Source organism: Eptatretus burgeri, chromosome 15 (genome assembly GCF_056783735.1).
Source record: "Eptatretus burgeri isolate ZD-2024b chromosome 15, Ebu_testis_v1, whole genome shotgun sequence".
In the NCBI taxonomy this organism is placed as follows: Eukaryota; Metazoa; Chordata; class Myxini; order Myxiniformes; family Myxinidae; genus Eptatretus; species Eptatretus burgeri.
This window is the reverse complement of record NC_140975.1, coordinates 14887740-14901562: the sequence shown is the minus strand read 5'-3', so window position 1 is coordinate 14901562 and position 13823 is coordinate 14887740. Positions and strand designations below refer to the sequence as shown.

Below are 13823 nucleotides of genomic sequence, written 5' to 3'. Positions count from 1 at the left end.
ACATTAATTTGCCCGCAACGAGAAGTCAAACCCCAGTGATGTGTGTAACCCTCAGGAAGCCAGATCCCAACAACAACAACAACAACAACGTGGCTTTCCACTCCTTCCCAGCAGATTTCAAAATATTTGTGCTGTTGTTATGTTTGGAAAATAGATGGCCCATTCAATTCAAATATAGTCTCCCCTTTTCTGTGACCAAATCAGCACAGACACCCCTCAGAACGGAAGACAAATTTGCTGGTCAGAAATTTTAGAAAGTTTTGTATTGGTGTTGGGATGCAACTGATCAGTGAACTAAAGATGCACTTCATTACTCCATGGAATTATAAAAAAGAAGAATTTTTATTTAATACACAAAAAAGAACAGGAAACAGAGACAACATGGGTGAGATTCAACTCAGACAGGTTTTAAGTCACAAATTGAGAGATGAATGAACTAAATCTACGTGTCAGAGACAAAATGATGAGGATGAAGGTCTTGTTCATTTTCCACGGCCATTGCTGCCCTCCCAGTCTCCTGAACCACCGACAGTAAAGCTTGAGAACTCTCCAGGATCTGGAAGAGAGAGACGGACATTCGGGTGGCCGGTATAGAACCCTTCAATATGATCAAAAACCACAACTCCAAAGGGGAAGTGTGCGAGTTGGTATTTTAAGATTACACCCACCCTATATTAATGGCAGTATATAAAGCCATGTGGAGATGCTTAATATTACTGCAACGAGAAGTCTCAAAACACCGTTTCAGACCTCAGCATTCATCGATTGATAACAAAGAACGAAGGGAAAAGCCCATCAAAATGATGGGTGCACACAACTCAACACACCAGAGGATTACCATACACACAAAGTTATGAATTATTTGAAATGTATAATACAGTTCAAGAAATTAGATTTTCCCTGGGGAGGATTAGTGGTGAGGGGAGCAATTTGTCAACCACACACACACACACACACACCTAAAACCAGAGGGATAGATGGAATCGTACCTCACTGGTTAAGGTGTGTGTGAATCCTAAAGAAATTATCGATATTTCCAGTGACAACGGAACTTCAAATGGCAAATAAACATTTCTGTGTTCACAAGCCATGCGATATAAATGATGTTGCTCGGTGGAAAGTGAGCCGAGACAGATACTTACTGTTACCTCGATCAAAACGGGAATGGGAAACTGGCTGGAACGGGATTCAAAACATGACCGGGTCAAAACGTTCGGCGGGATTCATTTGCTGTGCTTCAGGCATATTATGTGAAATGCACAGACATACGGTGTCTTAATTAGCACAGCCTCGATTGTTCCCAAAATAAATAATAATAAATAAATTAATTAAAAAAACAAACGTGAGTGATCAACAAGTACAGAACGCTGGCTTGATGGATCAATGGCTCAGAAAAAACAACTTGGGTTATGTAATGAAGCCAAAACATGGCTATTACTTATGTGCATAAATAAAACATCGTGTTTATACAGCTTTGATAGATTCCAATCCAACGGGCCATGAACGAATGATCCTATAGGCCGGAATGCTTGAAGCCTGGGGCCTACACAAACGGTGTGCCTCAAAACGCCTGTAACCTATGAGGCTTTTAATCTTTTCACACTGAACAGAAAACCCAATGAGAAGACACGGCGATTGTGAATACAACACTTCTGAATATACATTGGGCCGAACAGAGAAGTAAAATGTCAGAGGTATGATTTTTTTTTCCATGGGTGGGGTGGAGGAGTCAGGGCAGCTGTCCAGCCGATGGGTACAAGGCAGTCCTTCGATGATCTGCGCACTGATTTACTAATACGTAGGCCGTCCAAACACAGTTCAGCTATTTAGATATAGATAGTCGACGTCAGGTCAGGTCAGGTATGGGAGCATGTGCCAGAACAGCACGTCGCTGCGTCCACTTTCCGCCGGTACTCCAGGGGCCTCCGTCTGGCCATCCCCCAGGCAGATGCCAGGCCCATCCCCATCTCCTTGAGATGATGGTCAACCTGTTGCAACCATGAGGCACGTGGTCGACCCACTGGCCTCCTCCACTCATGAGACTCCCTCGCTGAGAGAATCTGGTGAGCAGGATCAGAGTCAGGAAAACGAGCCACATGTCCATACAGCCACAACTGACGCTCACGGACTATGCAGGTAACAAATCTCATCCGAGTCTCTCTCAGCAACCGCTCGTTGGACACAAAATCCGACCAGCGATAGCCAAGGATTCTCTGAAGAGACCTGGTACCAAAGGAATTAAGTCTCCGTCTCAGATCCTTGGTCAGAGTCCAAGTCTCGCACCCATAGAGCAAGACTGGAAGTACCAAGGACCTGAAGACTCGGACTTTCGTCCTCCCGCACAGGTACCGGCAGCGCCACACCCCATGATCCAGTGAGTCCATGACTCCCCAGGCCCGACCCAGACGTCTATTGACCTCTGACTCGCAGCCAGCAGAGACATGAATATCACTGCCAAGGTAAGTGAATCTCTCCACGACCTCAACATCCTCACCACAAACAGACACAGACAGGACAGCAGCATCCAAGATGTCACCGAAAGCCTGGATCTTAGTTTTGACCCAAGAAACCCGTAATCCCAACGGCTCCGACTCCTCATTCAGCACCTCGAGGGCCCCCAAGAGGATGTCTAAAGTCTCCGCAAAGATGACTGCATCATCTGCAAAGTCAAGGTCCGAGATCTTGACATTCCCAAATGACGTATCATGTATAGTCGACGTATCATGGAACAAATGCATGTAATGGTAATACCATGGTTTACGTCGCCCCTTTTTATGTCGTTTCACAAATATGTTGTCACATTATGAAGACCACTTCTCGATATCTGTCGTCATCATCATCATCATCATCATCTCAACTCACACTCATGTCGTTTCAAAAGCCCAAACTTTTATTCTTGAGCGTTTTCAGAACCTACAAGACTGATAAAGATGTCAGAATACACCACTAAATTACCAAATATGGAGATCGCAAAATTGCCAAAAGAACTACTGTACTTTGGTTTGTGCATTAAAAAAGATGTGCGGTGCTGTAGATTGGCTATGAAGCATTGTAAAAGTGTTCCCTTCGAAGTGATATTAGATGTCATTCGTCAAATGGATGCAGGTGAATGTGCTCTTGATGTTGCCGGGTTATTAAATTTGCCTCCAATCGATAAATATGCTGACGTTTATTGAAGGAGGAAGACGACGTACCACCACTTTCGACCGCTTCCAGAAGAGGTTTATTTTTAACTTAAATATGTCTGGTAATTGTGTTATTATTTTATTTAAACATTTGTGTACTTGAATGTAATTGTCATTAATCAAAAAAGGATAACATCATTGGTAAAAAGCGAAATATAATACCTGAAGTGGAAACATTAGTAACGCATCCCCCCGCTTACCCCATTTTTATTTTGTATACCTTGTCGAGGCTCGTATGAGAGCTAACACATAACGCACAGCAAGTGGGGGGTTAAGAAAAGAGGGGCAGGAGAGGGAAGGACAAAACATTGGGGATCAGAGACATAAGGAGATCTGTGGAAGGGAGAGGAATGGGGAAGGAACACTGGGTATACAAGATGGACATTACAGGGACTTTCAGGAAGGAAAGCAGGGAATTTGAAGGAGGTGGGTTTGGGGTGGATTAACGGGGGTAGAAAAGATCGAGGATTTGGATAGGGGAAGATAAAAGGTGGTGGTGAACAGCTGTTTTGAAGGCCTGGAGGGAAAAATGGGATTGAAGAGAGTGTGGGAGTTCATTCCAAAGGTGGGAAAAAAAGAGGAATAAAAGTGAAAGTGAGTAGCGATTCATGATTTTGGTAGTTTTACCAGAAGGGGGTTGTTGGCGGACCTTGAGCACCTTGCGGAAATATTTGGAGACATATCGCAGAAGAGCGGGGGTGGGGGGGGCAAGACCGGAGATGAGACGGTAGAAGACAGAATGACCACCGACTTGCCTGCGGTGAGAGAGAGTGAGAAGCCAAAAGACTCAGCTTCATCACAGGAGATACCAATGATCCTAAATGCCTTGGTTTCCACAGAGTGAAGCTGAGAAAGGTGGGAGGCAGGAGCACCAGCCCAGAGGGGAGAGCAGTACTCCATCAGGCTGCGGACGCAAGCTTAGTATGTGGTCAGTAGCTCAGGTGGGCCAAGGAAGGACTTTGAACGACAGAGGATTCCCAGTCAGCGAAGCCAGGCCAGGTTGGAAATGTGGTTTTCCCAGGAAAGATCGTGGCAGATGGTGAGACCCAGAAGCTTGAAGGGAAAGGACTTCTTCCAGAGGATTGTTGAGAAAGTAGATGGTGGGGGGTTCCAAACGGGCCTTTCACAGAGACATAGTCAGAGCGTGAGATTTGTCCAGATTTAAAGACATGTTCCACATGCTGGACCAGTTTGTGATTTTATCCAGATCTGTAGTGAGCGAAGAAGCTGCTGCATGCCGATTTGAGGGATGACAGATGGTATGGCAGAGGGTGGAGTCATCAGCAAAGAGATAAAGAGGATTTTCCAGAGAGTTGGAGAGATCAGTGATTAAAACTTGAAAAATATCAGGGCCCAGAAAGATGCCTTGAGGAACTCCAGCCTGGATAGGAACAGGGGATGAGAGAATTCCATTTAGGGCCACACGTTGGCTGTGACGGGAGAGGAAGTCTGCGAGCCATGAGTGGAGATGGCCTTGGATACCATAGGAAGAGAGTTTAGTGAGCAGGGCAGGGTGCCAGACTGTGTCAAAAGCACGTGATATGTCGAGGGATATGGCTCGGATTTCTTGTCTGGCATTGAGGACCTCCATACATTGTTGTGAGAGCAGAAGCAGCATATCCAGGGTAGAGTGACCTGGTCTGAAACCAAATTGATGATCGGATATCAAGCCATTGGAGAAGAGGAAGGATTTAATGTCTGAAGCGATGATGGATTCCATAACCTTGCTGATGATTGGGAGAAGGCTGATGGTAAATTCCCAACTCATCCCCAATTCCCACCTCAGGTTCATGCATGTACGGTCTCACTGCACCTTGATCAGAAAATTGTTCGTCAAATTCACATTCTGATGAGTCTGAAGTGAGTTGTGCGACCAGACAATCATATATTGGCGACGACGTCACATCGATGACGCATTGACCATGGAGGTATTGTGTAATTTTTTGGGGGTGGTAGCAGCCAGGTTAGCTTTTAACTTTAACACCTCAAAAATTGGTAGAATGAAAAATTACACATCAATATAATCACATCAAAAAGCTAGAAGGGCTCTCGGTAGACCGCATACCTCCACCCCCGTAATGCCTGATCCACGATAACATATTCTCTCAATGGTGAAGAATCACTATAAAATTGAAGTAGTTGGATGCGGATCCGGATCGTCACCAAAATCTAATCAGTTTGTCCTTCTCACACAATGAACCTCTCCATAAAATTTCATCCGGATCCGTCTACAGACACAGAGAGACAGACAGAAAGGGGGTGAAAACATAACCTCCTTCACCTTTGGTGGCAGAGGTAATGAAAAAAACAAAAATCCATTTCTGATCTTGTGGACTGTTTAATATAAAATACAAAGATCCACACCTTGAGGTAAGCAGCCTGGGCTTGTGAGATGGCAGAATCGAGGTCACGTTGAGCAGAAAGCTTGTGTGCTATCTGAGCATCGAGACGAGAGATGCGGTTTGTAAGGCTGGACAACTCAGAGGCTAGTTGCGTCCTCTCGGTTTGGTCACGAGAAAGCAGCTGGGCAATGCGACTGCGTCGAGTCTTCAGCTCCTCCAACCCTAAAAGTGATGGAACAGAAAAAGACAAAGAGAGGTGTTCCACATTTATATAAAAGGAAAAGAAGTTGCACTCAACTTTGTCAAGGCCCATGTCCATCTCATGCTCAGATGAAGGGATAACGCATGAAATGCCTTTGAGGGCAGTTTGCACACCGTTGTCATTCCTTCGTTGACAAAACGAGGTATTTTTTTTTTACCTGTCGCTTTAATCAAGACAAGAAGTTGTACTTCACAAACATTCTGCTCTATTCACTCATAATTTGCCTGAGGTCATCTTCCATCTGCTTGGAAGTCGGCTGACACCTTCATCAGCCATCTTTGCTATATATACATGTATGGCATGAGCGAAAATCACTTCTGCTTCGCTGCAAAGCTCAGTGTTTGCTTTGCTTTGAACCTCCACTTAAAATGAATGAAATGAAACATTTTTGAAAATGTCTCATTCTCAGATTTCAACATCACCATCATGTATATCGTTAAGTTGTTTCAACTTTCTTTATACAAGAAGATTTATAACAGCAGATACCACCATATGATACACATTTATATCAAGAGAATTGGGGGTCTTCTCCCCACCTTGACCTCCCTCCCCCAGATATGCTACTCAGACAGAAGCCATATTCAGGGTACCCTTAGGAAACATACAAAATATGGTTGATAAGTTTTTGAAGCATGTATAAAAAAAACAAATAACTCGAATAGCACTCGGTATCGCACATACCTCCGCCAGGCTGAACGGTTTCGGTTTTGTATCCCACCAATAGGCCAGATCTGCATCTGGACCTTAACCAAAATCTTATCAGCTTGTTATGGTCATCTCACCAACTCATCTACCAAGTTTTGTCATCATCCGTCTTTGAAATATCACGTGATACAGTGCATCGTTTATCGCCCCATCCCAATGCCAGTGAATAATTAGTTTGAAAATTCTCAGACCGGATCCAGATATTCACCAAAATCGATTCAATGATTCCTCATCACACACCCAAACCGTCCACCAAGTTTTGTCTGAATCCGTCTACAACCTTTTGAGATATCCTGCTCACAGACATAACCTCCGACCACGAGGTAAACATATTGTTGCGGTTAAATGGAAAAGACCCCGGGGAGTTACATCCAACGCACAAAAGAACCCTGGAGTTTAGATATTTCCAGAGTGATTGTTTAGTTCAGTTACCCATCCCCTCGTATCACGGGAAAGGGAAATGCGTTGTGATCGGAGGTAGAACCTTCCAAATTGTTCTCTTCCTCATTTCCAAACCTTATTTTTCGAACTTCGTATTCCAACCTCATTCTCAAACCAACATTTTTCCAACACCTGGACTCGAACCCCCGTTCTCAGAAACACATTCTCAAACCACATCACCTCACCAGTGTTTCGACCAAATAGTCACCAACTCCAGCAATGTAATTATCCCAACACTTCACCATTACAGCAACCCAGACAAAATGGAACAAATCCCAGCTGCTGGATTGCAGCGTGCCTCAGGCAATTAGGTAGGTTGCCAAAAGCGGACGTGATTGGAGACACTGTGCAGGTGACAATAAAAAACCGGGACGGAATGTTTGGAGTGGAGTTGATGTGCAGATCTGGCGGTCAGTCAGTCGGAGATGAGAGCTGCCCAGATCCTGAGGGGAGGAGTCCTGGACGAATTGACCCAGCTTCCAGAGCGCCAAGCCGAACGAGAAGGCACCAAGCTCGAGGAGGCTACTAAAGGAAGCAAGGGTGCTAAACAGGGCGCCAAGTGGAATGAGCGTTCCCCACATCCTGGTGACGCAAAAGGTGCCATACGCGGGGCTTCCCAAACCGGTAGAAATGACTTCCGGCACGAGACGACACGACACACACAAACACCAAGGCTCACAACTTGGTGTAAATTCGTGGATTTTGCTAAAATCAATACAGGACTTGCGTTTTCCAAAACTGCTCAGTGTCTATTTTCCTGCATTGGTTAGACAGCAGATGTCATAAGTACACGGGGGGGTTGACCCCAATGATTCGCTGTGCTAGTCGAGGCAGCATCCCACCTACGGTTTTGATCAGCCGCACGTAATAAATACATAAAAGGTGGGGAGCAGAGAACATGGTCCCTACGTGAGGTAACTCAGTCACAGGGAAGGTAACGCGAGAGTTTGGCATGGGGACCCTGCCAGGTTTAGTCACCTGAGATGGCATCCTTGGTTGCTTAGCAACCTGTCAGGTCGTGGGGTTATCCACCGTTTGTCGGATTCAGGGTCAAAGGTTGGGAAACATGTCCGAGAGAGGCCACTCATGACCAGGCAACGTACCTGTAACAATATATACAAATTCACTTCTTTTTTATTTTAATATAGATCAGGCAATTCTCTGTATGGACGTCTGATAATAATAGAATTGAAAATGCTTAGGTGGGCCAATCTTCACCGAATGTTGCGTACATGCTCGGGGTACCGAGTGTCACATCATGGGTACAAAATAAACCCCCCTCCCCCCACTATGCCTGGTGTTGGCTTAATGGTTAGGGTGGTGGGCTTGGAGATTGGAAGATCCTGAGTTCAAATCCCACTCGGTTGTTGAATTAATACCAGGTGGGGTTTGCCTCTGCCTGTCATCCTTCTGAGGTCGGCAAAATGAGTGCCAGCTTGCTGGTATCCTGTGTCGGAGTGGCGATCCGTCCAGAATTGTGTCCAATAGCCAAGGAGACTGCTTAAGCAGCACCAATGCTCTGCACAAAGTATGGTCCCAATCTTCTCCTCCTCCCAACAAGAAAATTTGCAATTTTTGATTGTACACGAATCATGCAAATGTTTTACTGACCCCTGCTGGAGGGAGCAGGTATTGACACCTTTTTTGCTCCTGGAAGGAATGGCCCAACAGGTGTTGCTGCTTTGCACAAACATCACCCACCTCATCCCTGTGGGGGGACGACTTGCAATTTATTTTCCTTGACATGTGGAATTGTGCAAATGGAACCACCGATCCCTGCCTAAGGGAGGGGGGGGGGTATTGACACCATACTTCACTGCCAGCAGGAGCGTGCATTACTCGTACTCAAATCTATAGACAAACAAACGTGTTGTTAGATTACTCTATACAGCTTTCGATGGCTGCAGAGGGAAGGGAAGTACTCGTAGAAAGAGCACAAGGTGTAGGATTATTTACATTTTCATAGTCTCAAGCTCAGGGAAGGCTTTGTGCACACACCTCATGCAGGATAAAGACGTGGGGAACTACTATGAGGAGAAAACAAACAAATCAAAATGGGAGATAAGATCTAAACCTGGGATTCCAACGTCGAGTTGTGTGCTCAGATGGGAATGCCAATTAGGCGAACTTTCAGCTGACAGAAGGCTGAGAGATCACAAAACTGTGCGGCACAGAGGCCTCGTCCACAAAAAAAACACAAAGCTGGTTGTACATGGGAGGATCCACACTCAGAAATGAAAGCACCTCCACAACTAGCAAGGCTCGGGTCCAGGTCCGTATTTTCAACCACCAAGAGGTGTCCATCCGAGAACGTACAGGCATGGTAAGGTCAGGCATGCAACATCCATCCTTCTGTATCAACATCATCAATGTCATCACTGACCACGTAGACCAGATACTTAATCCATCCATCCATCGGGACCGTAATCTGTGCAGAGCGTCGGTCTTGCCGAACCAGTCTCCTGATTTAATCGAGTGAGAGAGAGTTTCCCTGAGATTAAAGGAATGAGAAAGAGAGAAGGTGAGGGAATGATGATGATCATTGGTTCATGAGCACTAGCCAGAGTGACCACTATATTCGTTATGTCTGTGTCTGTCTGTTAGGTAGTCGATCTAGTCGTTCTTCCCTTATCAGTATTTCAGTCGATATGTTTGTTGGGTAGTCGATCCAGTCGAAAAAAAAAAAAAAATTTTGATCTACCCTTATTATCAGTATTTCCGTCGATATGTTTGTCTGTCTGTCTGTCTATCTGTTGGGTAGTCGATCCAGTCGAAAAAAATTTTGAAATTTGTTCTACCCTTAATCACTTTTTCCGTCGATATGTTGGGTAGTCGATCTAGTCGAAAAAAAAAATTCAAAAAATAAAAATTTCAAATTTGTTCTACCCTTATCATTTTTTTCCGTTGATATGTTTGTCTGTCTGTCTGTCCCTCTGTTCGGTCCAGTGCTCCGTTAATACAATGGCGATTTCGATGAAACTTGGTTGGTAGGTTCATACCATGACCTAGTTGTGTGCAAATGAGAACCGTTGCTATGGAGACCACTGTTGCCGAGCAACGGGACTTTGAATTTTTTGAAAAATCATAAAAAAATTATTTTTTTCGAAAATCAAAAATCGGGCCACGAGCGACTGTGGGCAGTACATTCAGCCATATTGTCAAAAATTTCCAGCTGGATCCTATGAAAACTGTCGGAGAAGATAGACTTTGAATGAACCCTGGTCGAAAACAATAAAAAAACGAAGTTCGTTATATCTCAGAGACTATGAGTCAGATATATATGAAACTGGTATGGTAGGTTCATGGTATGTCCTACTTATGTGTGAGAAAGAACCGTTGCTATGGACCCCTCTGTTGCCTAGCAACGGTCAAAAAACCTCTAAATGTGGGGGTATTTTAACGAAAAAAACAATCTGCAGCATTAACCCTTGAAGCTAGAATCATGAATTTTCTTGTGCTTAATCCCCAGGTCATTCCCCATCAAACGGGCCCATCACGTCAGGTTGTATTGGGTAGTCGACTATCCATGTCCGCCTACCAGCTTGTCTGTCTGTCTGTTCAGTCTAGTGCTCTGTCAGTACAATGGCGATTTCGATGAAACTTGGTTGGGAGGTTCATACCATGACCGAGTTGTGTGCAAATGAGAACCGTTGCTATGTCCGCCTACCGGCTTGTCTGTGTGTCCAGAGCATAACTCCGTGGACTTTGATCCGATCTTGATGAAACTTGGTTATGTGTTCAATATCAATGTCTAGTTGTGTTTTCCTGGATGAGGGCATGCTACGCCCAATGTGGGTGGAGCCACGCCCAAAAAATAGCCATTTTTAGGGGGTAGTCGGATTAAAATTCTATCTTCTCCGAGGGAATTGACTGAATGGAATGAGTTCTTCAGTATTTGAATAGCAAAATGAATTATCTAAAATTCGTCGTCATCCAATTTTTCATTTTCGTTCAAAGGTCAAGCTCACAAGGTCAAAAACTTGGAAAATTGCAAATTTTGACAAAAATCATACAACCGCCCAAACTTTGAGAGCTCGGATGACAATATTTTTTATGCATAATCTTGAGGTCATTCCCCACCTAAAGTCTTGAAACCATTTTGCTCGATCTCGAACACCTTGCCTGTGGCGCTCCCTTCAAGTTTGTTTTTACGCTGATTTCATCAAAGTATGGATAATCCGAGGAGTGTGAAATGCCATATAGCCTATATGACGTTATATTGTTCCTGGAATGTTCCAGAGGAAGTTTTGCACCAAAGGTCATCATCCTTGACCTTTGACCTTTAAAGTTCACAAAGGTCAAATTTTCAAAGTTGTGGGAATCAAACCGGGTTTTCGACCTTCTTCGACGAACTAACTCCAATAAGCGAAAGCACGTATCCTATTTCCTTATTTTAACATCCACAACATTGTTTTGTGACCTTTAAAAGTTATGCAAAGGTCAAGTTTTTAGAGTTGTTGAACGAAACCGGGTTTTCGACATTTTGCAGCGAATAACCTGTCACTCGTACCACATCATGTTGATCATTTTTATAACTTGGTCAAAAATTATCACATTGTCTCATCCTTGACTTCTGAAACAATCTACATCGTCAAATACCGCTCGTGAACCATCGTCGTCTTCAGACTTGTTTATCGTAATAATAAAGAGCCGGCGCTCACCCAACGCCAGCTCGTTGTTAAACCGCTGAAGCTCTGCACCCTGACGCGCCATTGCCAATGACTTTTATAAAAGGTCTGATACCTTGCAGGCAGCAATTGACGTTAACATTGAGCAGACCTTCCGCTATATGGCGCCCTCCGGGCAGCACAAACAATTAAAAGGTTGATGAAGAGAGCGGGCGGATTTTTTTAAATTCAAATTTTAATATTTGATGATACGAGACCCCAAATGATTTATTATATCACGCATATTCCTAAAAAAGAAGCATTTCGTCATAGTTGTCTGAAAAAAGTTGAGATGCAATTTCGGCAATTTGAGACTGCAAAACCTGGGGTGTGTTCCGTTAGCAAGCGGCTTGTCTTGGACGGAACGGAGCGCTCGACACCGCTTAACAACATGGCGGCGCACAAGGGAAACTGTGCAAGTCTTAACCGCTTGAAAACTGGGACTCGAACACATGCTGCCGCGTTGTTGTTTTTAGTTTACTCGATCATCTTATTGGCAACAACTTCCCCAAACGAATTAATTGTTAGCAGCGGCAGAGATATCTCAATGACAAGTCAGAAGGGGGAGTCCCCCACCAAGCTTATCTATAGACCCTCCACTGTGCATTTTGTGGAGGGGTTTTTGCATGTTTGTAGATTTTAAAGAATCTGGATGAAAATTAGAAGTAACAATAACGACTATGAAATGCACGTTTAAATATCATTCTCGATGATAGAATGAGTGGAACTGAAGAAATAACCACCAATCGTTTTGAATCCGACGATGGTGGCCATTTTGCTCATTGTCTTGAAGAACAAAATAGACTTGGAGACTTGGACAACGAAGGGATTGGGTGGGCTCGAGGAATGACGGGTGGGGAAGGATGCAGAGAAGAGGATGGACAAGAAGGATACAGAAGCAAACTCTCAGGAAGGAAAAACTGCAAATTTGGAAGGAGGTCGGCAGTTAATGGGGGTAGAAAAGATCATGGTTTTGGATGGAGGGGGGGTGTGATCTGAGATGGTGGTGAATACCTGTCTTGAATACATAGAGGGAACAATGAGATTGAGTAGAATGAGGAAATTTCTTCCACAATCGGGAAACAAGAACAAATGAGTGGAGGTGAGCAGTAATTCTGGATTATAGCAGTTTCACCAGAAGCGGGGTTGATGGTCGACCATGTGTGCCCTGAAGAAAGATGATAGTGGGGGGCGGGGGGGGGGCAACAAAGCAAGGAGAGAGCAGAGGAAAAAACCATAATGAAGGCGGTAAAAGACAGAGACCACTGACCTGTCAGCAACGGGAAAGTGATCGTCCCATAGACTCAGCTTCATTGTGGGATGGCCTACTTGACAGTCTTAACTACTTCAGAACTGGTGTTGGTCATTGAAGGGTGGTGATGCAGAAGCGGGGACTCAATAACGGTGCTGGGAGTGCAATATGTGACTGTGAGCCATGGAGCCACAGAAAAATCTGAAACACCTTATCCGTGGACTCCTATCTCAACCATGCACTTTTGCTGACTTCAATACAGACACCATTACAGCCAAGTTGTGCATCGAAGAATGGAAGAGAAAAGTGCAAAGATAGCAAACATATTGTCGTGTGGAATGTACTGTACTGGGTTGGGAGATGCTTAGCAGGCAGACACGAAGCGGAGGAACAGTCGAGCCGGGCTGTGTTGCACGAGTGCGAGCCAGGGCGTACTGTGCCCGCGGCTCTCCTTTATTCCGTACGCGGTACACTCACGAGCCGGCCGACTCCAGTATTACTACCACGCCTCAGACGGCGTGCACACCTCATATCCCTCGCCGAACCCCACGGCCACTCCTCCAACCATCACGCCCATCATGCATCATCATCATGCCCCTCCCCGCGGGCATGACTACACCACACTCCTCCCTCCTAAAAGTATGATTATTAAATGATCAGTATTATAAGAAGCATGCAGAACACGAAGGATTTCGTATAATAATCATGGAAATAAAATGAAAATAACAAAGTATAATAGCACATCACATCATATAATGCGTGGAAGCGAGCTACTGGAGAAGCACAGCAGCACGACTCAGCAAACCCGCCCCCAGGCAGACCTGAAACAGATAAACCTTTCGAGGCCGGACCCCCGCTGTCTGGAACCCGCGGCGCCACCGCCAGACCCAACCGACCTTGGTGGGGGCGCTGAACAGCAACCTTTGCCGGAAGCAACAAATACTCCCCAACCTTCATGCACCATAATCA

At 44.9% G+C, this 13823-nt stretch overlaps 1 protein-coding gene across 2 annotated transcripts; it reads right to left on the bottom strand.

Annotated features, from left to right (window-relative positions):
- Positions 1–323: 323 nt before the first annotated feature.
- LOC147011596 (microtubule nucleation factor SSNA1-like) lies at positions 324–11740 on the bottom strand. Of its 2 annotated transcripts, none has more exons than XM_085858309.1 (3): positions 11597–11739; positions 5550–5749; positions 324–556 (listed from the first exon to the last, which is right to left on the bottom strand). In XM_085858309.1, exons 1-3 carry the CDS (start codon positions 11646–11648, stop codon positions 443–445), a joined length of 366 nt encoding a protein of 121 aa, XP_085714435.1. In that variant the 5' UTR covers positions 11649–11739; the 3' UTR covers positions 324–442. The 2 variants fall into 2 exon arrangements, with proteins under 2 accessions (XP_085714435.1, XP_085714436.1); XM_085858310.1 differs by lacking the exon at positions 324–556 and adding an exon at positions 2521–5413 and having other exon boundaries at positions 11597–11740.
- Between the last annotated feature and the right edge of the window lie 2083 nt (positions 11741–13823).

Coding starts and splice junctions, on each gene's coding strand:
- LOC147011596 (XM_085858309.1), bottom strand. CDS start 11,648: ATGGCGCGTCAGGGTGCAGAGCTTCAGCGGTTTAACAACGAGCTGGCG. Junction 5,750..11,596: donor TAACAACGAGCTGGCGTTGG/GTGAGCGCCGGC, acceptor CATCACTTTTAG/GGTTGGAGGAGCTGAAGACT. Junction 557..5,549: donor CCCAGGCTGCTTACCTCAAG/GTGTGGATCTTT, acceptor TCTCTCTTCCAG/ATCCTGGAGAGTTCTCAAGC.